At 45.5% G+C, this 25063-nt stretch overlaps 1 protein-coding gene across 1 annotated transcript; it reads right to left on the bottom strand.

Annotated features, from left to right (window-relative positions):
* Nucleotides 1–16552: 16552 nt before the first annotated feature.
* LOC126998600 (cytokine-inducible SH2-containing protein-like) lies at nt 16553–24456 on the bottom strand. Its single transcript, XM_050860505.1, has 2 exons — nt 23967–24456; nt 16553–19666 (listed from the first exon to the last, which is right to left on the bottom strand). Exon 2 carries the CDS (start codon nt 19661–19663, stop codon nt 18590–18592), a length of 1074 nt encoding a protein of 357 aa, XP_050716462.1. The 5' UTR covers nt 19664–19666; nt 23967–24456; the 3' UTR covers nt 16553–18589.
* Between the last annotated feature and the right edge of the window lie 607 nt (nt 24457–25063).

Here is a 25063-nt window from a genome sequence, read left to right as displayed (position 1 = left end):
CAGATCCAATTTGCCTGCTAAATGTAGCCTCCCAGCAAACAGAATCCCCATCAGCCTCCCGGACGCCCTCGCCTCTGCATGCCCACTGCACGCAAATCGCTGCTCGGGCGCTGCTCACCTCTGTCGGATTGTTTGAAAGGGCGTGACAGGGTGAATTATCTTAATGACCCAGGAGCACTTTAATCCTCAAAGCGTTAACTTCTGTGGGGTGGTTATAGAGCGCTGCCGGCCGTGCCCCATGCAAGAAAATAAACACACACACACACACACACACACACACACACACACACACACACACACACACACACACACACACACACACACACACACACACACACACACACACACACACACACACACACACACACACACACACACACACACACACACATTTTTGAGGCCACAGGAAGAGAGGAAAAGAATGAAATATACCCAGAAAATGTACAGTGATCACATGAGACAGGAGGGGTTTTCTGAGACCTAATGACAGCCTGGTGAGTGCCTGTTGATAGCGGCCGTCAGTAGAGACAAATGGTGTGTGTGCACGTGACGGCCCCATATAGAGCATTCCTTGTGTGCGTGTCTCCATCCTAATATTTGGATGTACACACACACACACACACACACACACTTACACACACATATAATTAATTGTGTGTCAGAGAGAGAGAGAGAGAGAGAGAGAGAGAGAGAGAGAGAGAGAGAGAGAGAGAGAGAGAGAGAGAGAGAGAGAGAGAGAGAGAGAGAGAGAGAGAGAGAGAGAGAGTAGCTATCTAACAATTTTTCAGATATACTATTAAGTGGCGCTCTTTGATCAATGAATTAACGTAAGATAAGAGATATGTATTCACCCTCACCGTGTCAGCAGCATCCACGACTGACTGCTGAAAGTGAGAAACAGATATTTTGTTTTTTTTATGCAGCTCGTCTTGCTAATACTTCTCTCTTTGCACGCACTTTCCGCTCACTCAAAGAAACTATTACAGAAACCATTGCTCGCTCTTCCTTTCACGTGTTTCTTTTTCTCTTATAAACGTGTTCTTTAGATTAGGTTGGCAACTCATATAGGGTGTAGCGATATATAAGGAAAACGTTTGTACTATTTTTACTCAAGAATTGTGTGATAAGGTTGCATCATTTTAAATTACCACTGTGTCCCTTGTGAGAAAACAGCCCATTAGGAACAACAAGATTAGCGCTGTAAAATATTATGTAAGACTTCTACTCATTATTTACTCTCCCTCTCTGAATACTAACACAACATTCCTTCCCTCTCTCCATTATAATTAAGCCCATTACGTCCTTAATTTTATGACTCAGCGCTACTTGCTGGCTGTTGCCTAGTGCTGGGATAGGAGAGTCAAATCACTTAAGCATTTCGGTGCCCAGTCCACATATATTTGACTAGGCTTTCGTTGGAGTCCTGGGCATTTCCAGGGGTAGTTTTATGACCCTGGACGTAGTTTCACCCTTCTCCTGTACCGTGAACCTAAGAAAACACTCATTAGAACCCGACTGATCTCCTCTTTGGCCTTTGGAAATAGTTGATGTGATGGGAGGAAGCGTCTGGCAATTCCGAACTTAAACTTGATGTCAAAAAGCACCGGAAACGCAGCAAAGGGAGAGACATTTTAACCTGTCTTCCTCCTCCTCCATAAAGCCGAGGATTGGAAGGTGTGTGGACATTTGAGATCCGTCCCCCCTCGCCTGTCTCGTCACGAATCTGAGTCAAGGTTAAAAAAAGTTCGTGGAAATGGGTCAGGGACGTTCATTGACCCCGGGTGAAATGTGAAATGAAGCTGCTTATGGAAATGTATGTACGATGAGAGTTTCCAGGACAGTTTAATGCGTGTGCTGAGTAGTTTGACGTTATAGATTAAAAAAATGGTTAATGGAAGTGAACTTTATTATATACTTCGCTCTAACTACGCTAACCTTAATTAAACATGAAAAAAAGTAAAGGTGGGAAGGTGAAATAAGGACCATTGACAAAGCTGATGAGAACGGATTGAACACACTTATGTCAGAGAGAGAGAGAGGGAGAGAGAGATGAAAGACATTAGAAAGGCCTGAAATTCGCTAATTTTGGGTAACACTGTTGATATTGATGATGATAATGATAATGATTTCAAATGTGTAATATCTAACTCTTCAATCTATACCCAGCAAAGCGGAATTAACAAAAAAATAAACGCTTCTGAAATATATATGAAGAAAAAAAAGAAATCAACAACTACTATTAACTCGCCTTATACCCTCAAAATAATAAGAAACCAAAAAAAATCGTTCCTTAAATTCACATCTAATTTTCCCCATCCCCCCACCATTTTTTTTCTTAATAATTATAACCTCATTTTAGTGGCCTTCATATAACCCTAATTTATGCAGTACCTAACCTAAACCTCCCCCTCAAAAAAAAAAAAAATATCACAGGTAAATACTTTAACCCGAACTTCACTTCACCTCCTGACACTCCCCTCTTAAAGGTCTTTGGGTTTAATATTTATAATCAAAAATTTTACGTCCTTCATGTGACCCTGAATAAGCCTGTGTCTCTTATGACCTGCGATTACCATTTGTCATTGCGGCCAGGGAGGAGAAGGTGGAAGTGGAGGTGGAGGAGGAGCAGTGGTGGTGGTTCAAATGAATGAGGAGGAGAAGAGAGGATGATGATGATGGTGGGTGTGGTTGAGGAGGAGGAAGAGGAGGAGAAGGAAGAAGAGGTGGTAATACTGAAAGGGGGAGAGAAGGAAACGTAATAAACGGAAAAGGAGGAAGGGAGAAAAGGATAAGGAGTAGGAAGAGCCGTAAAAGGAGATGAAGGAGGAAAAGGGAAGAAAGAGGGGATGGAAAATGAAGAGGAGGAGGAGGAGGAGGAAGAGGAAGAATGGACAGCCTACCTGCTTGATGAAGATGATCCAACAGAACTATGAAAGGTCACGCTCTCTTCTCCCTTCCTCTATCTCCCTCTTTAACTCTCCCTTTTCTCCTTCCCTTCTCCCCTCTCTATCTCCTCTCCTTCATCATTCTCTCCCTTAATCCTCCTCCCTCTACCACCTTCTCACATTATAGACTTTCCCTCCCTCGTATCCATCCATCTATCCAACTCGTCACCCATCAATCCACCTCTTGACTCATCCATCATCTCATTCACCCGTTCATGAGTGTGTGCCGGCCGGTCTTAAATATATTTCCCTTCATCAATAACTTTCAGCTACGCATATATTAATTTCCCTTCCTCCCTTCCTGCCCCTTCCCTCCTTCATCCTTCCAACCTTTATTGCTCATCAAATACTACAAATTGCTCTGATAAAGGCGGGGGATTCTGAGATTAAATAGATATCCCTAAAGATACACAAAGAAGAGTATGTAAATTCAAGGAAAGATTAGATAAATTCGTGGATAAGGAATTTTAGCGGCGATTGGTTAGGATTGGTTGCCTTGTATAGAGGAAGTGATATCTTGCAGACTCCATGTTTTGTTTATATATTTAATCACACCAACGTATTTATTAGGAGTCGGCACTTAGCTCCCACGAATTGTGTTTGTTTGTAAAGTAGAATAAAGATCATGGGGAATGTGGACATATCTTTTTTTTTTCCGTGAGGTGGTGGTGGTGGTAATTACATATTCACGTGGCGATAAGAGTCAGCATGGGCAGAGTGGATTCATTTATAAAGGCATTACTACAAGATCCCGCAGTGGTTCGTGACAGGCAATGAGAGTGGTCAGACATGACTACAAGATTCCGCAGGGTTTAGTGACATAGCGAGAAAAGTCAGAACGGGGACCTTGGATTGATGTCTGGGGGCTTGAATACGCTATCATAGAGGGTCGTGGCAGTTAATGGGAATAGTGTCAGAAGAAGCAGCCTGGATTCATTTCTCAGGGCGTGTCTACAAGGTTCCGCAGGGTTTAGTGACATAGCGAGAAAAGTCAGAACGGGGACCTTGGATTGATGTCTGGGGGCTTGAATACGCTATCGCAGAGGGTCGTGGCAGTTAATGGGAAGACAGTCAGTGCAGGGAGCGCGGACTCTACACGTGGTGGGTCCGTTTCGCCTCACCAACAGCCAATAGTCCGTCGGTCGATACTGTTCACGTAGGAGGTGTCGCGCCTGCCCCGGCCACCTGTCACACCTGTGGCTCGCGTGACGCCCAGAGTATCGGTGAAATGTTCGTCAGATGTGTGTGTGTGTGTGTGTGTGTGTGTGTGTGTGTGTGTGTGTGTGTGTGTGAGGGATTTGGTATGATATGTGTGATTTAGGACGCACATTCAATAAGCTTACCACCTGTTGCAAGCCAATGATTTAGAGTACGCGGTATATACATGCACGTGTGTGTGTGTGTGTGTGTGTGTGTGTGTGTGTGTGTGTGTGTGTATGTATATGTGTGTGTTGGTGGATGGGTGGGTGGGTGTATGTTTGTATGTACGTATGTATGTATGAATGTAGGTCACGTGTCCATCTCTGCATTATTAGTTGTTTTATATTTGTCTTTCTTTACCCATGAATGTAGTAGAAAAGAAACATTGATGGACAAGATTATTTCGTAACATCTATCGTATGACTTCGTGGCAACCGTCATTTCCGCGCTGACTCTAACCCGCCAATCACTGAGAGAGCTGAAGGTGACTTCCGAAATACTTGAAGGGAGGGTCAAGCCGCCGTCCCCTCGTCCATAGAGTGCCATGACCCAGCTCTTCTTTGTTCAGAGACTCGCTATTCCGTACTGCCACGTTCACTCTTCGACGTTTCCAGTATATAATGCCTAAATCTTGCATTAGTTAGTATACTCCCTAGTTGAATGTATTTTGTGGATTTTCAAGAAAGGGATTGCTATGTAGAAGTAATGCGAGAAGTTGAATCGTACTACAAATTCGTGAACGCTTTTCCTAATATAAAGTCTCAAGTATTCATTTTTTTGGCGTTTGCAATGTGGATAATCTTGCTATGAATAAAGAAAAAAAACACTGAAAATAAACAGATACGTAACCTGAAAAGAAGTGAATCAATTTTTATAGTCAAGCGGAACAGTTCGGTGAAAAAAGTGAGACAGAAAAAAAACAATCGTAGGGTGAGTAAGGCAACGGGAGGACAGCGCCTGGGTATGAGTGCGAGCTGGTGCTGCCGGTGCGCGGGGAGGGTGTGCGGAGGGAAGCGGAGGAAACAGAGAAATATTCGGACATCCGCCGCGGAATGAAGACCAAGGCTGCCGAAAACAAGGCGTGCAGAAAAAGAGAAAAAGCAATACAGATGTTGGCTTTTTCTTTTCTTTTTTTCGTGTGTGTGTGTCTGTGGCCTTGTGAGACATGTTACGTTGGTCACTGGTTTGCACAGTTTATTTTTTTTGGTGTTGTTATTTTTAGAATATTCTTTTGTCTTTGTGGGAGTTGGATTTCGTGGGCTTTTCTATCATAGCCTTTGGTCTGCCTCTGCCTGTAATAAAAAAAAGGAATATGAGAAGTAAAAAGCAATGTTAGGAAATTCGTGTGTTCGTGATAAAACGTCAATATAATGCTTTGGTCGTTTTTAATTCTGTTTTGCGAGGGAACGATATTACTGAAACTATTTTTTTATCATTAGTTTTAATACTGTATTCTTCGTATAATGGTGTGAGGAGTATGAATAGCTTTTGTGAGAGAGAGAGAGAGAGAGAGAGAGAGAGAGAGAGAGAGAGAGAGAGAGAGAGAGAGAGAGAGAGAGACAGCTGCTTGACATCTGTTCCTCCGCTGTCACCTCCTCCTCCTCCTTCTTTTCTGCATGTCACTTTTTTTCTTTTTTTCTGCCTTTCTGGCTTTGGTATTTTTCTTTTTTCTTCCTTACCTATCCTCATATCTCTTCTTCTTCTTCTTCTTCTTCTTCTTCTTCTTCTTCTTCTTCTTTTTCTTCTTCTTCTTCTTCTTCTTCCTATCTTTTTTTCTTTCTTTCTCTTCTTATTTTTCTTTCTTTCTCTTTCTTCTTCTTCTTCTTCTTTTCCTCCTCCACTTACTTCACATCATCCTTCATTTCTTCCTTGCATTCTCCTCCCTTTCCTTTACGTATTCTCCCTCCTCTTCTTCCTCCTCTTCATCTTTTTTATCATCCCTCTTTCCTATTAAAGGCACGAGCGTCTGTAAACCAAAGATGCTGCGCCTAACAACGAGATAAGACACACTCTTCTCTCGCCTACTCTTGCTCTTCCTTCTTGCCTTCCTTTTGCGCCCCTTTATTCTTCTTCTTTTGCTTCCCTTCCTCTCTTACTACCAGTGGCCCCACCTTACTCATACGCTATGGCTATATTTGTCTATCTATGCCTATCGGTTCATCTAACTATTTATATTTACATGTCAATCTACCTTACGTCTATTCTGTCTGTCTATATTTATCTATCTATCTATATACTTCTCTAACTATTCATCTTTATATGCCAATCTATCTGTTTGTCTATCTATGTCTGCATCTAAGAATTTGTTGTTGTTTTTTCCATAGATTTCCATATTTATCCATGTACTTTTATCTATCCTGTTTTCCTACTTAACTACATGTCTTGCCTATTCATCAGTCCGTCTATCAATCAGTCTGACATTCTCCTCATAGCCAAGCACTCGTTCGCTGTCGGGTATTAGGGGCCGTTGATTGAAACGTCGCATCATTTTAGGGTGGGACAAACAGCAGCCTACCACCCCACCACCGTGCTGACTTGTGGCAATGTGAGTGTGTGTGTATGTGTGTGGGGTGGAGGGAAGGGGCCAACTCTCTTCGACTTCCCACCACTAATAGACCTTTACAGTTTGGTTACATATGTCTTTCTTTGTCCCACTAGGTTATTGCAGCACGGTAACTACTTCACCACGTCTAGGTAGATTTAGTTCACATTTCCTATAAGCAATTTGATTTTTCTTTATTTCAACATATAATCAACCATCATTCAGTTGCACTAAATATCCAGTAACTTTTGAGTCGACAGGTAATAGTCTAATCTCGTTTTCTAGTTTAACCTGTCCGCTGCGATTGGCACGTATTTTGCCTTCCCTGGTAGCCTGGTAGGATAATATAGTCCCAGGTCCTTCTCTGCCTCTTTGGTGGATAGTGGAGTGTTTCCCATGTGATATTGGTATGCTGGATTCTCCTCCCAAGGTGCAGGACTTTACATTTTTCTTCATTGTATTGTAGCAGCCACTTTTTTTCCATTACTGTAGCTTGGTGAGGTCTTCTGGTAGGGAATCCGCAGTTAAGAGGTTAATAAGCGCTATTGTATAAACGTGCAGTCGATAGAGTAAGATGCTCGTAATATGCATACAATAATACATTTAATTCTGTGCAAACCAGCTGCTACACGAATCCTCCTTCCCCTCAGACTCGATAAACACATCAAACATTAAAACGGGTGTGAGCTTCGTGTAGGGAATTACCTATAGAAACACATGGAGGCTTGGAGTGCTTGCTTAGTATTAGTATAAGAAAACAGAGACATTAAAATCAAAATTGCTTTCTCCCTGTTAAGTTGTCATGACTCGGGGAAGGCAAAGCTGAAATGAGGAAGGGAGTCAAGATGTAAAATACGAGTTTATGAAGAACATAGGCACAAGGGAAATAACTTGTGATCTGGCAGAATCTAAGCACCAACCGCATGAAGAAAAATAAATACTACCTTATCGAAAAATAAATCAGACAAAGGGATAATGTTTAGTGTGGTTTCATTGTTTTGTAGAAGCCACCAAAATAAATAATGTGTTTAAGTTCTTGCAGTGTCTCTCGTGGCTCGGGCAGAGGAAACGAAAGTATAATGGATGTAACGTAAAGAAAGACTGTTTTAAACCTACCATAAAACCGTACCTCGCTGATGGAAGAGTGTGTTCAGGCTATCGGAGTATTAAAATAGTGAGGATATTTATACTCTGCCACTTACGGTTTGCGGGCTTCATTATAACAGGTCTTTAATGTTTTACTGATCAGAGAAATACTAGTGCTGCTAACAAAGAGAAGAGGATGCTTTGTCCTGGTGCTGGGGCAGTGCTTGTTGTGTTGTTGTCATGGCTGCGTACCAAACGTGTACCCAACTCACTGCTGTTTATTTCCCGGGAAAAAATTCTCGGAACTACACTTGTCACAGGGTAAACATGTAATTCAAATTAAGGGACACGCGTGTAGTACAGATTAAAGACAAATATTCATTGATAATAAGAATAAGAACAAGAATGGAGTGATATTAAAGATGATGGTGATGATTTTTTTATTCGAAGTTCGTCTTGAAACTGTCATGAACAGGGATAAAAGGAGGAAGTTCTTTTGACATCCTAAATAAGTTTACGGAGAGATACCCAAAAATATTATGGTCCTATGAAAAAAGTCTACATGGCAGGGATTTATGGAGCAAACGTACTTTCAGTATTATATGAGAGATTATTCATTCTGTATCTGAGCTTATGAAGGATTAAAAGCTTACAGGAGGTATAATTTGCGAGGTAGAAAACATTGTAGTAATACTAAAGTGAGTACTTGATGCGATGCTCATTCAGTTTGTCTGTGACCAATAATACTTCAGCTGATTTTGGATTACCTGCATGGCGTCGCTTACATCCACCTTTGATGCGCTGCCAGCCTGCCCTTCCCTTCAGATCCACGGGGAACACACGCGTCGCCTCCCTTTCAGCGGCTTTACATGCTTTAGGCTCACCATTCACAGCCGTCCTGATCCATCCCTCGTGGCGCACCAATCGAGTAGCATCGCTTACTGTGGAAGGCGTGAACACAAACTGCAGTTAACGACTTTACTGAAATACTCAGTAGGAATTTCGTATATTGTTGTAAATGCTTTGTTTTCGCAGTGTTAAAATCGTTAAAATCAGAGTTTCATGCGTAGAATATTTTTTTCTCGTTCTTTTTTTATGATTTGATGAATTGTTGTTCAAGGATTGCTCCCTCCTGACAGGAGGCAGCACGGGCCCTTGCCAGTTTATAGCAGCCCGTATAGCAGTGTGTCGACAGACCGACTCTATCGGCTGACGACAGCCGAGTCGACAAAGTCGGTCTGCCGACGAGGACTGACGTGTCTCGTTTGATGGGATTATTTGTTATTATTTTATGGCACAGAAAACAGACCAAGGGCTGAAAAATTATGGCGTAACACGATGTTCTTATTGAAGTAGTCAGAGTAGGATGACTTTGCTTTTATGATTTTATCATATGTATTTACTTTTAACATTTCAGTATTGGACATATTTTCCAATGTGTGCATGTACACACCATTCCTAATAGTTCGTACAAGAAAAAAAAATACTGGAGAATTGGCCGAGCTGCAAGAATAAGGCACTCTCAATAAAGGGTTAATACGGCCTTTAGTCTGGAAATCGCCATTATTCATGTATGATGCCCATTTTTTCTCACTTTTTTTCTCCTGATGAGTACTAATGGGAATGAAATTATATACAAGGATCGAGCTGAGGGGGATGCGGGGAATGACATCCTCCTGGAGAAGATTTTGGCCTTAACCGTCCCCCGTGTAAAACTATCGGTCCCTCGGCCCCCCTTTTGGATTAATGGGTTTGGTAACACTAAGTCTACTCCGTTCTTTTCCCACAGTGCAGACTTTGCCCCTTGAACACTTACACACCCGATGCTGAAGGTTGTCCCCGCCCCGTCCCTTCGCGTGGTCTCCCCGCCACTGCCGTGTTTTCTGTGTGGCGCGTTCTCCCTGGCGGGTGTTGGAGGCCGGACTGCTGTGTAGTGTGGCGAACCTTCGCTAGGGATGTGTTCCTCTTTATCGACATGTACGCCCCAATAAATCTATCAAACCCTTCATCTATCAGCTCACTCTGAATGGGGCTCATTGTTACCTTTATTTTTTTCAATGATAATTTTTTGAAGTTAATTCATCTTCTTAATGGCAATAGAGAATTTAAATGTCATCGGATGGAGTAATAGAGTTGAACGTATAAAAATATAAATAATCTAATCAATGTCATCGCCCTGAAAACTAAAGGAACGAGTCACGCCAGTCCTCGTCGGCAATTCGACTTGGTCGGTGTCAGCCGATAGAGTTAGTTTGTCGCCACCCTCTTCGTGCGCCGCCACCCGACAAAAGCCCATGGCCCCTCTGCGGAGGGACAAAATCTTTGAACAACTACAATAACAACAACAACAATGTCCTTTAATGGGCCGTCGCTAGACAAGGGCCAATCTTCCCTCTCCGGAGGAAACGAACATTTAGGATTGGAATGCATTGCCGTAAATAAAATTTTCATGCAAAAGGTGAAAAATGAGAAGCTAAATGGATTACTCCAGATTAAGTGAAATTTAATCACTGACCAATGAGTCTCGTTATAAATTCCTATGATTATATTGACCAAGGTTCACGCACTGCATTAGTTATTTTTTCTTAGGTTTCTAAATATTATGATCACCTCTTATTGTAGATCCTTCTTTGGCTCGTTACATTAATTTTTTGAAGCAGATAAACCTGAAAGGCTAAAGAGGAAACAGTAAATTATATAAATGTGTGAACCGTAAACTGAAGCAGTACTTGTTATTGTTGTTTTCATGCAATGGGTGCAGCGTGAAATTCAGAGCAGCTCTCCATACACATGAAATCAATCACTTCTCTTTGACCCTGGGAGTAGAGACCACTCAACAATTGTAATTAGTTTTGCTCATAGACCATAAACCTATTTTTATATTAAATACCATAGAGCATAATATTAACAAATAAACAGTGCTAAGCTTTATATCAGAGACACACCAGTCCTCGTCGACACACCGACTTGGTCGGCTCGGCTGACGACAGCCGATAGAGTCGGTCTGTCCTGCTACGGGCCGCCATTGGCAAAGGCCCGTGCTCCTTCCTTTTAGGAGGGAGTAACTCTTTAACAACAACTTTATATTATATTGATCAATAGCATGGATAATAGCGTTATAATAATAAATAGCAATATAATTATCCTAAACATGCAAACAATTCATCATACTAACAAATAACGTAGGCCTTTATGTCATTACAATGATCGAGTAACACCGAACGTATTTTCATCATAACAGTTGACGTAGACCATAGCAGTATAACAAATAACGTAGAATATGGAGTCATTACAGTAGATATCAAAGACGCACATGAGCTTCCCACACTTGGCAGTACATGAAGGTGCTCACATTCCAGGAAGAGCCCGAACGTGTTAACACAGCCTGCCGAGCCGTCGTCAGTATGCGGGACGAATCCTGTGTGGAAGCTGATGAAAACATTATTTGCTTGGTACATATTATGGAAATGAGAGAGAGAGAGAGAGAGAGAGAGAGAGAGAGAGAGAGAGAGAGAGAGAGAGAGAGAGAGAGAGAGAGAGAGAGATCATTCTGACCTTCACAATGGCGCCAGGCAAGTGGTCAGCTGACTCAGTGATGGAGTGCCGAGGTGAGTGTTTCTTAAGCCGCGCCAATGACTGGTTATTTTGGGCGATTGAATAGCTGGGATTACGAGGATGCCGTCTGTCAATCCTAACTTCAAATGCAACTTCAAACTTTAATGAGTACAGTGTCGCAACGTATCGCGAGTTTCAAGATTCACTCCAAGAAAAGAAAAATGTTTCGTATACATGACACGCCTTGAAGTTTGTGGTAGCGTCTAATTGTTAAACTGAAAGGGGCTGTTCTATAAAACCAGGCACGAGAGGAAGATACTCTGAGCCGCATAGGGATGGTTGTCGCTGAGTAGACAAACATCATTCAAGAGATAAAGACGAAAGGTACATGACTTTGAATGTTTGAATCGATTTGTTTGTATTCTAAAGAGCAGGTGCCCAAAAAAGTATCGTCCTCATCATGGGGCAGAATAGAAAATAAGATAAAACTAGAGAGGATGAGTTGAGGGTTGTTGACTGTAAACGAGGAATGCTTTTAGACTTTATTGTGTGTTTGTTCTTCCTTGAGTTGCCTCTTCTGAAGGTGTGTGTTTTTCTCAGAACGTTATTGTGTTGCTTTAAAGGTCACGGGGGTAGGATTTCCATTACTCCATGACTCGCAATACTCATAGCTTGTTTGCCCACTTGCGACGAGGAAAGTTCGTCAAATATTCACAACCCGCATGACGAAATTGAGGACCAGGAGAAGTGTGGATGAAATGCTATGCGCTTGCCTCACACTTGCGACGCTTATCAAAAGGACGAGCATGAACCGCGTCAGCCTCTCTTGTGCAATGCGTAGCGTCAACACGAACGGCCTTGCTTACTGATGACGAAGAGGCGCCTGCCGACATTACGTGATCACAATCATGAGGCCGAGGCAGCACAGTGAAATAAGACAAATAAAATATAAAATAAGATGTTTAAGAGAGAACGACTAGTCTTGACGCCATTAATTTGAACTTTATCACTTGAAACGGATATCCTAAATGTCGAGGCGGAGATATGGATAGAGAAGATAATAGGAAAAGAAGAGATATTACAGAAGGTTTTTTTTTTACATTAAAGGATACGGCTCAAGGGCAACAAAAAGGGTGCAAAAAAAGCCCGCTACTCGCCGCTCCCACAAAAGTAAAAAGTAAAGAGTAGCCAAAAGAGAGGTCAATTTCGGGTATTCATCATGTTGTCAAATCGAACTTGGTATGTTTCTTTTATTACTTGAAACTGGTGTCCTAAAATCGACTGAGGCAGAAGAGAAAAGGTGTCCAGAAATACAAGAGGACTGAGGGATAACAAATATTGACTAAGTTATCAGTTCGACTTTATTAGGTTGGAGGTAACACTCAACTTTGGTCACCAGTGAACCACCCTCTTCCAGGCTATAGAAACCCCACCTCAAGAAATGGTTACGAAGGCAATTCAACCCCATCATTAGAGCCAAATTGTATACTTGCAGGAAAGCGTCATTGAAACAAATCCGTCAAAGGTCCCGCCGATCAACACCGCATCTGCCCGTTTCCCGGTTGGCCGTTCCAGCTTAGATGAGTTAATGCGGTTCTTGGAGGAGTGAGGGCGGCGGCGCGCAGCTCACACGGGGCCGCGGAGAGAGCGTTGCGTGGGGGCCTTTCCCGGACGTGTATCCCCCAGGCTGAAGAGGGCCGATGAGCTGGGGAACACCACGTGGGGCATAGCTGGGGTGGAAGGGACCGCATGCCAGGCTCCTTGTCTTTTTACTTCTTTTTCTTTTCTTTTTTTCTTTTTCGTCCTTTTCTTTGTCTTTTATTTATTATTTTCTTCTATTTCTTCTTTTTTTTTCTTATTATTATTATTATTATTATTATTATTATTATTATTATTATTATTATTATTATTATCAGTATCATTTTCTTCTTTTCATCTTCTTCATTTTCTTCTTTTTCTTCTTCTCCTTCTTTTTCCTCTTCTTCCTTTTCTTCTTTTTTTCCTGTTTAATATCAGAGCGCTGTTTCTTGGCAGTTATGAAAAAAATAAACATTAACACATTTACAATAGCCTCCAAAAATTGAGTCGTAAAAAAGAAATTAGAAAAATAGCTATATACTCTAGCTCAAAAATACGTTTCCGCACAGACATGACTTTTCTTCTCTGCCTCCGTCTGACGCCATAAAAGAGCCAGACATATATGGCACCCCTTTGATCTACGAGCCGTCCGCAGCCTAATTCCCCTTCCTGGTACTCGACCTTCAGCGCCTCGCATGATGTTGAAGCGTCACATTTTGAGAACGTGAGCGATGTGGTGCTGCCAGTGAAGCCCCCCGTCAGCTATGTTCTCCCTGGCCTCGACCCTTGGCACGCAACACATTCATTGGTTGATAGTCTTAGTAGGTGTGGCGCCGATGTCACGCTTGTTAGTTTATTGTCTTGTTTTAGTTTTCTTTCTCGTGTGTGCGCGCATACACACACACACACACACACACACACACACACACACACACACACACATACTCGCAACACAACGCACGCACACACTCAGGATGAAGCAGTTTTCCCAGAAGAGCATCACCACAATGAACAGAGTCAAGAACGCCGCTTGTTGGCGCCTTGTTAGCCAGTCAGTCACTCACTCATTCAGTCAGTCGGGCAGTCACTCATTCAGCCAGTCAGTCATTCTCTTACCCAGTACAGAGGAAGCGTTGAAGGGGAGAAAGAGAGGGAGTGTATTTGGTTGATGGTTCTAACTCATTATTCCTAGTAAAAGCTTAGCATTAATACCACCACCATTACCATCATCATCATCATCTGTACTCCTGAACTCAACCCCTTTAAACCAGACTTCCCGGACCAAACTTTTCCTGTTTAACATTAGGAAGTCATCACCACCAGGAACTAGTGGCCAGCGCGTATGACTGGGTTAGGTAACGGGCTTGGAGGAAGGCCAGCCACGCCCGCCCGAGACCTTGCCACGAGGAGAGAGAGGATTACTGAGGGTGCATATGCCAGTCACGTAGGGCACCAGACAGATCTGCTTCCCCGACACGCGACACGAACCCCCTCCTCCCCCCCACTTTCCCCTCTGTCTTCCTTACCCTTAATACGTCCTGATCTCCGCTCTCCCTCTTACTGTGGCGGAATGACAGGTAGGATCTAAAGACAGTCAGTATGAAAAAGGGAGTCGATGAGGCAAACAGTCATTGGTCGGTATGCTTATTAGACGTCTCGCCCTCACATATAACTATTTCCAAAGTCTGAAAAGGAGATCAAACCCGTTCTCATGAGTGGGGTTTTTTTCACGTTCAAGGTACAGAAGCCTTGTTCAACTACCACCTGGATCATGAAACTACCCCTGGAAAGGCAAAGAAGTCCTATGAAAGCCTTGTGGAACGTGTGTGCTTGGGTGCCGGAATGTTTAAGAATGTAGCCCGTTAATTCAATTTGGCTTCATAGCTGTGTGTGGGTGGAGCCAACGCACGCATGGGATTCATACTCCATTCAGAATTGGACAGCGGCCTTGAGTATAGTTGGCATCTGGGAGCGGGGTGAGAGATTGTAAATATACTCCACTAATGAACCTGCCTCGCACATTGAATATTTTAAACGAGCGATAGTCTGTGGCTGAGGAAAGATGTGAGTAGTTCGTAGTTTACTTAAATCATATTGGATTTCTCTTCTAGACTCATCTGATTGAGTGTTTATGTTGAAACTCGGGAAAACTAATTCCATACTTATGTTTAAATAGATCTTGCTCATCAAGTTTCCATCAAGACCATTTAATTCCATCAGTAAAAGGGAACAGCGTCGTATATACACCATCTTCCTCGATACTCTCATGAACTCATTTTCAAGTTTGTTCTCATTAAAATAATCATCGCAATAAGTGTCCACAATTCCAGAATCCTTGTCATCCCTATACTGAGAGGCCAAATTTTCTCAGGACTTTTAAGTTGTCAATAGTTTTGTAAAAATTGTTTTCTACGTGAACCCCGTCAAAAACACAGAAATTGATTTAAATATTTAATGCAGAAGGACTCTCGCGAACACCGTGTCGTCAGCTTCAGGCGGGGAGGAGGTGCCATCCTCTTTAGTTACACGTAATTATTATTCAAGTGCGAAACTGCTTATATCTGACGATTCCTCCGCTTTAAGTTGATGGAATTTTACATATTTTGGTTTTATTGCCATTTCAAGCACTAATAAATAGCACATCAATTCCTTACTCTGAGCTAATGGATGATTTAATCCTGCGTGTTTTGTGACGTCAAAGAAACGTTTCTGTTTCTTTAGAATAATTATTGAGAGTAGTTTTTGCCCCAACCCCCGAGTCAGCAATTAGGGATATGATGTGCAGTCAGAGGTAGTATTCCTGAGAAGCCTTTACTCATTGAGAACATTACTCTTTTTATTCTTTCCTTCAAAATATTCTCATTGTTCTCCTCTTGCCCTCCAGCGATCAACTCACCAGTTTCCGAGGACTGCCTCATCCTTGCTTTTCCGCAACTGACATTTTCTTTTCTTTTATTATTTTATATATTTCAGAACACTCCTTCCCATGTCCAGAGCCTTGGATTAAGAAACTACATTGTTAAGTGGACACGCCTCCCGTTACCTGAGGAGTGAAAGTATGCCACTTTCTCGTAGCTAAAGGACAGGTTGATAACACTTGCCTGTCACTCACCCTTTGTCCTCCTTCCTTTGCCGTCTTACAGTTGGCTTTGCCTCTTCCCAGCACAATATTGTCCCTCCACTGGGCACCATAAATTCATCCTCCTCCTTCTCCTCCTTTGTAGCCCCCAAGTTGACATAATTACTTGTTTGAAATTGTTCATACTTTCCGTCCCAAGCACCACCAGAAGCAATATACTTAAGGTCTGCGGACAACTTACCTCGCTTTACAATTCACCATCAACGCCATACATCACCTTCACGTGGTTGTTTACTGACACCCCTTCACTCCCTTCCTTCATGAGTCAAGTATGAAGTTTGGACTATGCTTATTTCACCAAAGGACGTTCAAGACCAAACTTATCCACCCATTGCTACCTCTTCACTCTGTCCTAGCATGAATCACGTCAGGTAGTAGAGGTGTATCATTCATTATTCCCAGACCTTTATCAGTCAGCTTCTCCTCTTCCCTTATGTTCGCTGACACTCCTTAACTCCCTCCATGATAATAAAAAAAACGTGTTGTGGTGTGGGAATAAAAGGAGCATTACATAAAAAATATATTTATTCACATTGGACGTGGTAACGCACGTAAGTACAAACCATGTGACACTTGTACCCATGTGAGGTCGCTCTTCAGAGGACGTCACGAGCCACAGACAAACACCTAAGCCCGAGTCCTGACGCCAGACACACGAGGCTGTACAAATGCCGACCAATCACGACGCACCGGACACGAGAATGATCAGAGAACTTGATGACTTAAAACAGTACACTGGAGTTTGATGTGATCCGATGATAAAGATAAAAAAGACATGACAGTAAGGATAACAAAAAGAAAAGTAATGATTAAAAAGAACAAACCCAATGATGATGATGATGATAATAATAATAATAATAATAATAATAATAATAATAATAATAATAATAATAATAATAATTGTAATTGTAATAGAAAGTACATCAAATGTGCGTCAACAAATAGATGATTTTTTCCTATAAAATAAATCATCGTATGACTGAAGAGTTTACAATGTATTTAGTTATCTATTTTTTGATGTTGCAGCTTCGTGATGAAACAAACTAATTTAGCGTTCTTTCTCATTTGCAGGTGAGTAGTAGCAGCAGGAGTCCTCTGCCACACACACACACACATACACACACACACACACACACACACACACATTACCCCTAAGTGTGTGTCGGCGCGGGGGTCGCCGGCCGCCGGAGGGGCGTGGCGTGGCTGGGGGAAGCGTCACCGTGGCCGAGGCCTCCCGAGCCTTGCCACAGTGAGTGATGTCATCAACGTAAGCGGAGTGACGTCACTAAGGATGGCGGCCTGCTCGGGGGACCCTGGCTCGGCGATCAGGTGAGGCTTCTTTGATTATGCCACGAACGCCTCGGATATTTTGCGTTCCCGCCGTGGTGACACACAGTTGTGGAGGGACAGGCAGGTGGCGGCACAGCCCCCGCCGTCCCCCCTACATACCGCTGCCTTCTGCTGCAGGACGCACTTTGCTCCGTGTGGCGGCGGCGGCGGCGCCCCGAGACACTAGGATCACAGCCCAGTTATGTGACTGACTTTTTCTATTCATATTTCCTGCTTGACAATACTAAATATATTGGTCGAAAAGTAACTTACACTAATATGTCTGAGAAGAAGTGAGGCCTCGTCACCCCGGACAGCTAAAGGTCATCATGGAAGCTCTTTCGACTGTCACATGACGTGCCTGTACAACTCTGATAAATACTGGTAAACACTGACACGACGTGGTCTCTCTGATTTCCCCTTCATGTGCCTCAAGTCGTACTGGAACTCATGTCTCCGGGAAGAGTATAAGAGAATACTTTACAAATAAATAAGCGTTTAAATAAATAAGGCGTCACCCTAACAGTAGAGCAGCCCATCAGGGTTCGGTCCATGCCACAGTTGCCCCTCCCCGAAAAGTGATGAAAGCGACCCGCACAAGCGAACCTTGTCCATTACGCATTAACCTCACTGCCGGTGCCCCGGAAACAACCCTCCCGGGCCTGGATGTGAGGCAGGAGTGAGAGGTGGAGACAGTCAAGGTGAGCCGCGGGGCGGAAGTATTCTGGTTCCATTGCATCTCGATAAGTATTTGTTGTCACGAGCTTCAAGTCCAGTCCAGAATCATTTGTAGGGAAGTGTGTCCTCGTAGCGTACTTGTGGGAGCCTCGAGTTTGGAAATAGGGAGGCGGAGAGGGAATGAGATCATGAGACATTTGCCAAAAGCTGATCCCAGCCAGCCTTCAGGGCGGGACGGGGTGGGGCAGGGCGTTGGGGGGACATACTACCATGTGGGAGGGGATGTGACGGGGTTGTTGGTCCTAGAGTAGCTACCATGTGTTGAGATGATCACAGATGCACTTTGAGACGTTTGGCACCCACAGCTGCAGCTCGCAGTCAAGTTTGTGCGTTAGCCTCTCCCGCTCTCTCTCTCTTTTACATCGCCTTGGCTGGGCAGAGGTCAGCCCAGTCAGTCCAAGATTACTGGGTAAGATGGCGAGAGCAGGCGCAGGTATTTCTTGAAGCAAGCCCACAGGGCGTGTCGCATCGCCCGTGTCAGACCGTGTGCGGGTAGGCCTGAAGGAAGCTTTGTAGAGCTTGAGGCAGGTCACTACTGCTGCTGCTCTTAGTGTTCCCGCCGGAGGCGCTGATGGCGAGGCGGCACAGGTGCTGGAGCGATGGGGTCGAGCGTCGCAGCGGCCGCCTGATGTCAATAGGGCTAAAGGTGTTTCCTTCATGGTCGACCCACACCTGGGTGGAGGCCACGTTCACGTAGTGCTCAACCAGCTCCACCACGCCCGTGAACTCTGGCGTGTGTCTTTGGCTGTGGCCGGTGCAGTCCAGTCTGAACCTGCCGCAGGAGTAGTGGATTCTGACGCTAGTGGGGCCGTTGGTGGTGTTCACGCTGAGGGAGTAGAGGCACTGCGGACTGGCTGAATCCCGCAGCAGGAAGGTGCCGACAGGAGTGTCTCGCAAAAGTGTCGCGGCTTGCTGCCACGTGAGGGACCCGTGATACCAGCCACTTTCCTCCAGCTTGCGTCTCGTCTCCGTGAGGACCTGGCTGTCATTCTTCTCTGGTTCAGGTGGAGGAGTGAGCGTCACCTTCGGGGCAACTTTAGTGGTGGGTAAGGAGTTTGAGGAGCTTACGAGGAAAGGGTTGAGAGAGGCGGCTTGCGCGAGCTGGGAATGCGTAGGGCTCGGCAGAAAGCAGTTGGTGGGGCACGCCTTGGCAGCCGGCAGGGCAGCCTGACAGGTCGTGAAGAAAGGGTTGTGGCTGCCCATATGGTTGATCTTGGTGTCGGGAGAGGTGCTTCGTCCGTTGTCCCCCTGCCCCTCCAACAGCCCACCGCCAGAGGTGTGGAGGCTGTTGCGCGCCTCGGAGGCGACGCAGGGCCGAAGGACGGTGCAGGAGTGCGGGCAGGACAAACAGCAGATGACGTGGCAGGCGTCGTGAGGCACTGTCAGGCACGGCCGTAGCCCCGCTGCTCCGCCCATCTGGAACATCCGGCCGCAGACGTAAGGCGGCTGTACACCCGCCGCCGTGAGGTGGGCGGCAGGCAGGCAGTGGGCCGCGGGTAGGACTGGGGCGGCGGCCATCCCGACGTGACAACCAGGACACACCAACATCATGACCTGAAACACAATATTCTGGTCACCACACATGACAAAACTCTTTCCAATACAATCATTAATCAAATTCCTTGTACCATATACATACACTCCTCTCTCTCTCTCTCTCTCTCTCTCTCTCTCTCTCTCTCTCTCTCTCTCTCTCTCTCGTTTACACTAACTTTCCGTTCCGCGAAGCTATCCTTCCTAGAAGACTAAAACTCATCAATACTCGCCGCGCTGGCAATCACTCCTCGCAATCCCACGACCCATTATTAACTGGCATAAGGGTGACACGCCTGTTATGAGACGACCGTCGTGCTGGCGGCTTAAAGCAATGCGTGGTCGCGAAACCGTAAAACAGGTCGTTACAGTTATGTTGTCATTGCCATTCGGTGAGTGTGTGTGTGTGTGTGTGTGTGTGTGTGAGAGAGAGAGAGAGAGAGAGAGAGAGAGAGAGAGAGAGAGAGAAGAATTTCCACACGCCACAGCCCACAAATACGCTCAAATCATGCTAAACACACAGCTGGACACATGCACACACAGGCGTGGCACGGAAGGCTCAGGGTAGTGACCGAGGCCAGGCCAAGATGACGCTGTGGCGACAGGCCAGTGTGTGTGTGTGTGTGTGTGTGTGTGTGTGTTTTGTTGTTGTGGGTGCGGCGTGTGTATGGTAGTTATGGCGCGATGTACAGGCTTCAAGGGTGACGGGGTGGCGGGAACACAGCGTCCGCCCTCAGCTGCTGGCGGGTGAGTCACGGCGGCGGGCGTGTCAGGAGCGGAGGCATGCGGGCGGCCGAGGATGTAATGATTACTATATTTGGCGGCGGCGACAGCGATGTCTTGGCCGTGTATAGAGCAATGGGTGCGGGGAGCGAGGGGGCGGCCCTAGGACGGAGGACGGGCTTGGCAGGAATTCATGGAAAAACTGCGCCATAATGATTCACGACACACACACACACACACGCGGACTATATATATATATATATATATATATATATATATATATATATATATATATATATATATATATATATATATATATATATATATATATATTTTATGACGTCAATCCCACGTCCTCAAAGGATAAGGGGATTTTAAGCAGTGACGTGACAGTGACGTAAGAGATTAGGCGTGTTGGGGGTTTCCTAAGCTCAGTCAGAGTGACGCCAAGGTATCTCATTGTTAGCGGCCGCGTCGAGGGCCAGGGCGGGGCACGGCAGCCCCTGAGGTGTTAGGAGAGCCTTGTGCTTGACGCAGGCATGTTGATTTGTAGCGAGGAGCATCATGGTGCATGGAGGCATGAAGCTCAGGCAGCAGCATCCTTTTAGCATCTCATGGGTGAGCGATGGATGGTGAGGGGGATTGAGAAGCTAGTTTTATTTTTTTTTCACGAGTAACAGTTTCCTTCTCTCAATATAGCATGCCCCTCACACCTTGGCCTCTTATGGTTTACTAAGAATTGCTCTTAGAAAGTTTCTTCTTGGTAAAGCCCTAACGTCGTACAGCACGCGTCGATAACATTCTTTCGAACCACGCCCAACGCTCGTGCTGTACTATGAATATCGAAAATGAGAGTAACAAAAAGTCACCTAGCATAAATATATAACCAAGCAATCAGTGAAACAATATTCTGGTGGACATAACACAGAGCTGAGTATCGTGTGTCCGCCACCCGCACGCGGCAGCATCGCATTCCGTGAATCAGCTGACAACGATGCCACACGCCGCTGGTTGCCAAGGTTCCTGCTGACAGTCGAGCTTTCACTGCGGTTAAATTTGCACGATAGGTATATATTTTCATTTCCCTTTTATTATCGTCACCCGTGTTTAGCCCGCCATCACAAAGACAGTAATGGATGCTGGAAAGACCGAACGCTGGGGTTATTGAGCGTCGCGTCCCGCCTTTGAGTGACACACACGAAGAGGAAGGGGACAAGAGCCACTCCAGTGCATGTGATTATACCGGGAGTAAATCACTATCATTAGGGTATTAAAATGACTTTTCCCTAAGAGACGGGATCCTGAATAGACAGACGGTGGCTGGCTGGCTGGCTTACACGATTCCCGGTACTTATCATCCCAAACCGAGCCGCTTCAAGGAAAAATGACAGGCACGCAGCTACTGGCCTCCATTGCTAACGGGGAATACACTTGTTTTTTATCCGCATACATTTTCCTATTTACGTTGGTGTGAGCGTGGTGAATACCCTGGGAACTTAGAGAGAGAGAGAGAGAGAGAGAGAGAGAGAGAGAGAGAGAGAGAGAGCATCAATAAGTTTGTCTAGGGAACGACTCTCCCAAAATGAAATGCGTGTGGGTGAAGAAGTTAGCCAAGTTATATTTAGCGTTTTCCTCTACTTCCTTCCTCCCCTCTCCCCCCTCCTCCCCACTCTCGCTTCCTCTCCCTCCCTCCCTCCACCATCTGTTACTTTGGCCCGCGGTTCCTGGAAGTAGCAACACCAATTATTAACCCCAGACTAATGACACCTCTCTCCACATTCTTGAAACGTACCCTCACACATACTAATAGCCCCAGATTCTCTCTCTCTCTCTCTCTCTCTCTCTCTCTCTCTCTCTCTCTCTCTCTCCCCTAGGTACACATACACAGCCATATTCCAAGACAAAGCCACAATCGGACATTCAAAAGGCGGTGGCGCGGTTCTCGGAATTTCGGCGGGAGCAGCAGCAGGTCGGTTACGCCACGAACAATTTTGCTTACTCGCCAACGGAGCGTCGTCATAGCAACCCATCGCTATCAACACCTCGCCCCGACACTTTTCACGTGCTCTGTCAATCGCTCGGCCAATAACTGTACGAGATAAAAACCCAAATACGTGGCGAGATAAGATGGAACAAACACAAGGTCCCACGCAGACTGCTAGACGGGCTCGCACGGCTCAAGAGGGAGATCTAATTAGGGTCGTTAGGGAACCGGTGTTGGGAGAGGTGAGACGGCCCCCCCCTCACATAACAAGTCAGATTACGTCAGCGAGCCTTTCCTATAACACACGGCAATGTATACCTGTTTAGTCACGCGCCTTCGCCACCAAGGCTACGATTCTTTATGGAAAATGCACGAAACCCAGTGACTTGCGTATGACACTCTGGCAGCGCCGATTCCATGAATGAGATTACACAAAAAATACGCCCTTGAGTTGCCACACGCTTCCCGGGGCTCGGGGATTATCTTGTTTGTCGCCGATGGACTTCAACACTGAGACTTTCCAGAACGTGATGAATTATAAGGAAAAGGAAGGGAGGATGCGGGGAAGTTTCTAGCGTCTTGATGTAAGTGTGTGTGTGGGTGGGTGTAGGTGTGTAAGTAGTCTGGTTTTCCCTTGGTCTTACGTCTACTACAGCGGGCGCTTTGTGTACTTAAGGAATAATGATAAAAGTAATGATAGTAATGGTAATAAGAGTAATGATTGGGTAGTTAGGTAAATCTGGCGTGTGATATCCTTGGAGCGATGCAAGATAAACTGTTTAGAATGGCTTGAAATCAACAGTTCCTTCAGACAAGTCAAAATTAATAGTCCTCCTCCATTTTTGGGTAGCATTAAATTGCCTCCAGGTTGCCCTTCTCTCTCTCTCTCTCTCTCTCTCTCTCTCTCTCTCTCTCTCTCTCTCTCTCTCTCACCCTCCTCCTCCTCCCTCTTCCGCCTCTCCGCTAACATCGCCGCTATTGTTTCTCAGAAGTGCTCCTCCCCTTCGCTTCTTTGTCTCTCACTTGTCTAGAAATCCGGAGGTAATCAAGTGATGTCCGAGGCTCGCTTTCATATTATCAAGGACGATGCTCGGTTCTCTATAGACTCGGATTTGAATCAATAGATGAGGGTTTTAACATTATTAACGGAGAAAATTTTAAAAACGTATTATAATTCCGAGTAGCGACAACCTCTCCTTTTATTGGGCACCGGACTGAGACGTCGCCGCCGGCCAGGTGAGACGAGGAGCAGAAAGGTGCGGCGGCAGTGGCGCGGCGGCGGCGGCGGCGGCAGCGGCGACGGCAGGTGAGGGGCAGCCGCCGATCCGAGGTGGTTGCCCTTCGGAGAAATACGAAACGCCAGTCGCGGATATTGTTGGCGAATGACAAAGGGACGGACCCGACTCTGCAGAGCATGAAGCGAACTTTTTTTCCTTTCTCTCTCTTCTTGTAAAACACGGAATTTCAAGTTTGTTAGTTTCTTGGAAGTTTATTTTTTTTCATTCGTCTTCTGAGAACTCGGTAAAACACCCCCTTGAACCTTCAACAGATGCATGCAGCACTCACGTACACGTAACATGTAAAAAAGAGACACCAATGTCCACCAATACTGACCTTTTGTATTGGTACAGACGAGCACAGAGGACCAGGAACACTCGCGGGGCCCAGCTTGCCGCGGGACACTGTCAAACTCGTCAGCGTCACTTTGGCACTTTTGATTGTCCACACTTCACAGTTGTTTCAAGTGATAGAGGAAGCACTTGCGTGGAGAAAGAATGATTTACTTTTCTACAGCTTTGTATCTTTTGGTCGAGCACTCGTCTATCAAAGTGTCTCACTCCACAAAGTCGCTCACTGCCTCCAAACTTCTGGATCCTGATTCATTCAGATGACACAGAATGGAGAAGCAATACATCACTGGTGGATGAGGGTGTATAGAGAAGCAAGTCCGTGGTGGTGGGAGTGGGCGTGGAGCGTATCCGTGCCACTCGCCTCCGCTGCGTGGAGGTAACTGAGAGCTCCGCGCCATAGACGAGCGAGGGAGGGAGGCCGCGGACACCTCTCTCAGCCACTGCTCCCGGACTAACTAAATTCTTGGTATCTCACCAACGCGTCTACCACCCCTGCACGCGGCCCCACTTCACTTCGCTCACTCCCACGAACCCCGTTCGCTTCCAAGGTGCCACACAGATAAATAAACGCTTTCTGAGCATTACCATCACTAGACCCAGCCATACCTAACCCTAACAGGAAGCCTTCATCTCTTCGGGGGGTTGTGGAAGCGCTTTGTCCCACCGCACGTGTATAGTGGGCTGTGTCGTGTACTTACCGTGCGTGATAACTGCAGTGTGACCCGCTGGTTGGATAAGTTTTTTTTTTTTACCATGTCAGCACGCCCCAAGGGAGCTGGCACGCAGGCCACTCCCCCCGTCTGCGTTCCTCAGGCGGGCGAGACCTGTTTCCACAAGCCCTCCGCTTTTGACCGGGAGTTGGGTGCACTCAGGTAGCTTTCTTGCCGCCACCACCGCCACCACCTCCTAACTTTCATTGCAAAGAAATGCCCCTCGTCGCCGCGTGTATAGGTCATCATCATCACCGGCATTATCGCTGTGATTTACTACTTCGACTGTAATGATGTCGAGCAATTGCACCATCAAAGCCAACCCTCCAGCTCCATACAGTGACGGCGCTACCGCCCCCCCCCCCCCCCC

Source organism: Eriocheir sinensis, chromosome 14, assembly GCF_024679095.1.
Source record: "Eriocheir sinensis breed Jianghai 21 chromosome 14, ASM2467909v1, whole genome shotgun sequence".
Classification (NCBI taxonomy): Eukaryota; Metazoa; Arthropoda; class Malacostraca; order Decapoda; family Varunidae; genus Eriocheir; species Eriocheir sinensis.
The sequence above is the reverse complement of the archived record's forward strand: the minus strand, read 5'-3'. Positions and strand labels throughout refer to the sequence as shown.

Bases quoted from the DNA above. Each gene is read 5' to 3' on its own strand.
- LOC126998600 (XM_050860505.1), bottom strand. From the start codon at position 19,663: ATGATGTTGGTGTGTCCTGGTTGTCACGTCGGGATGGCCGCCGCCCCA.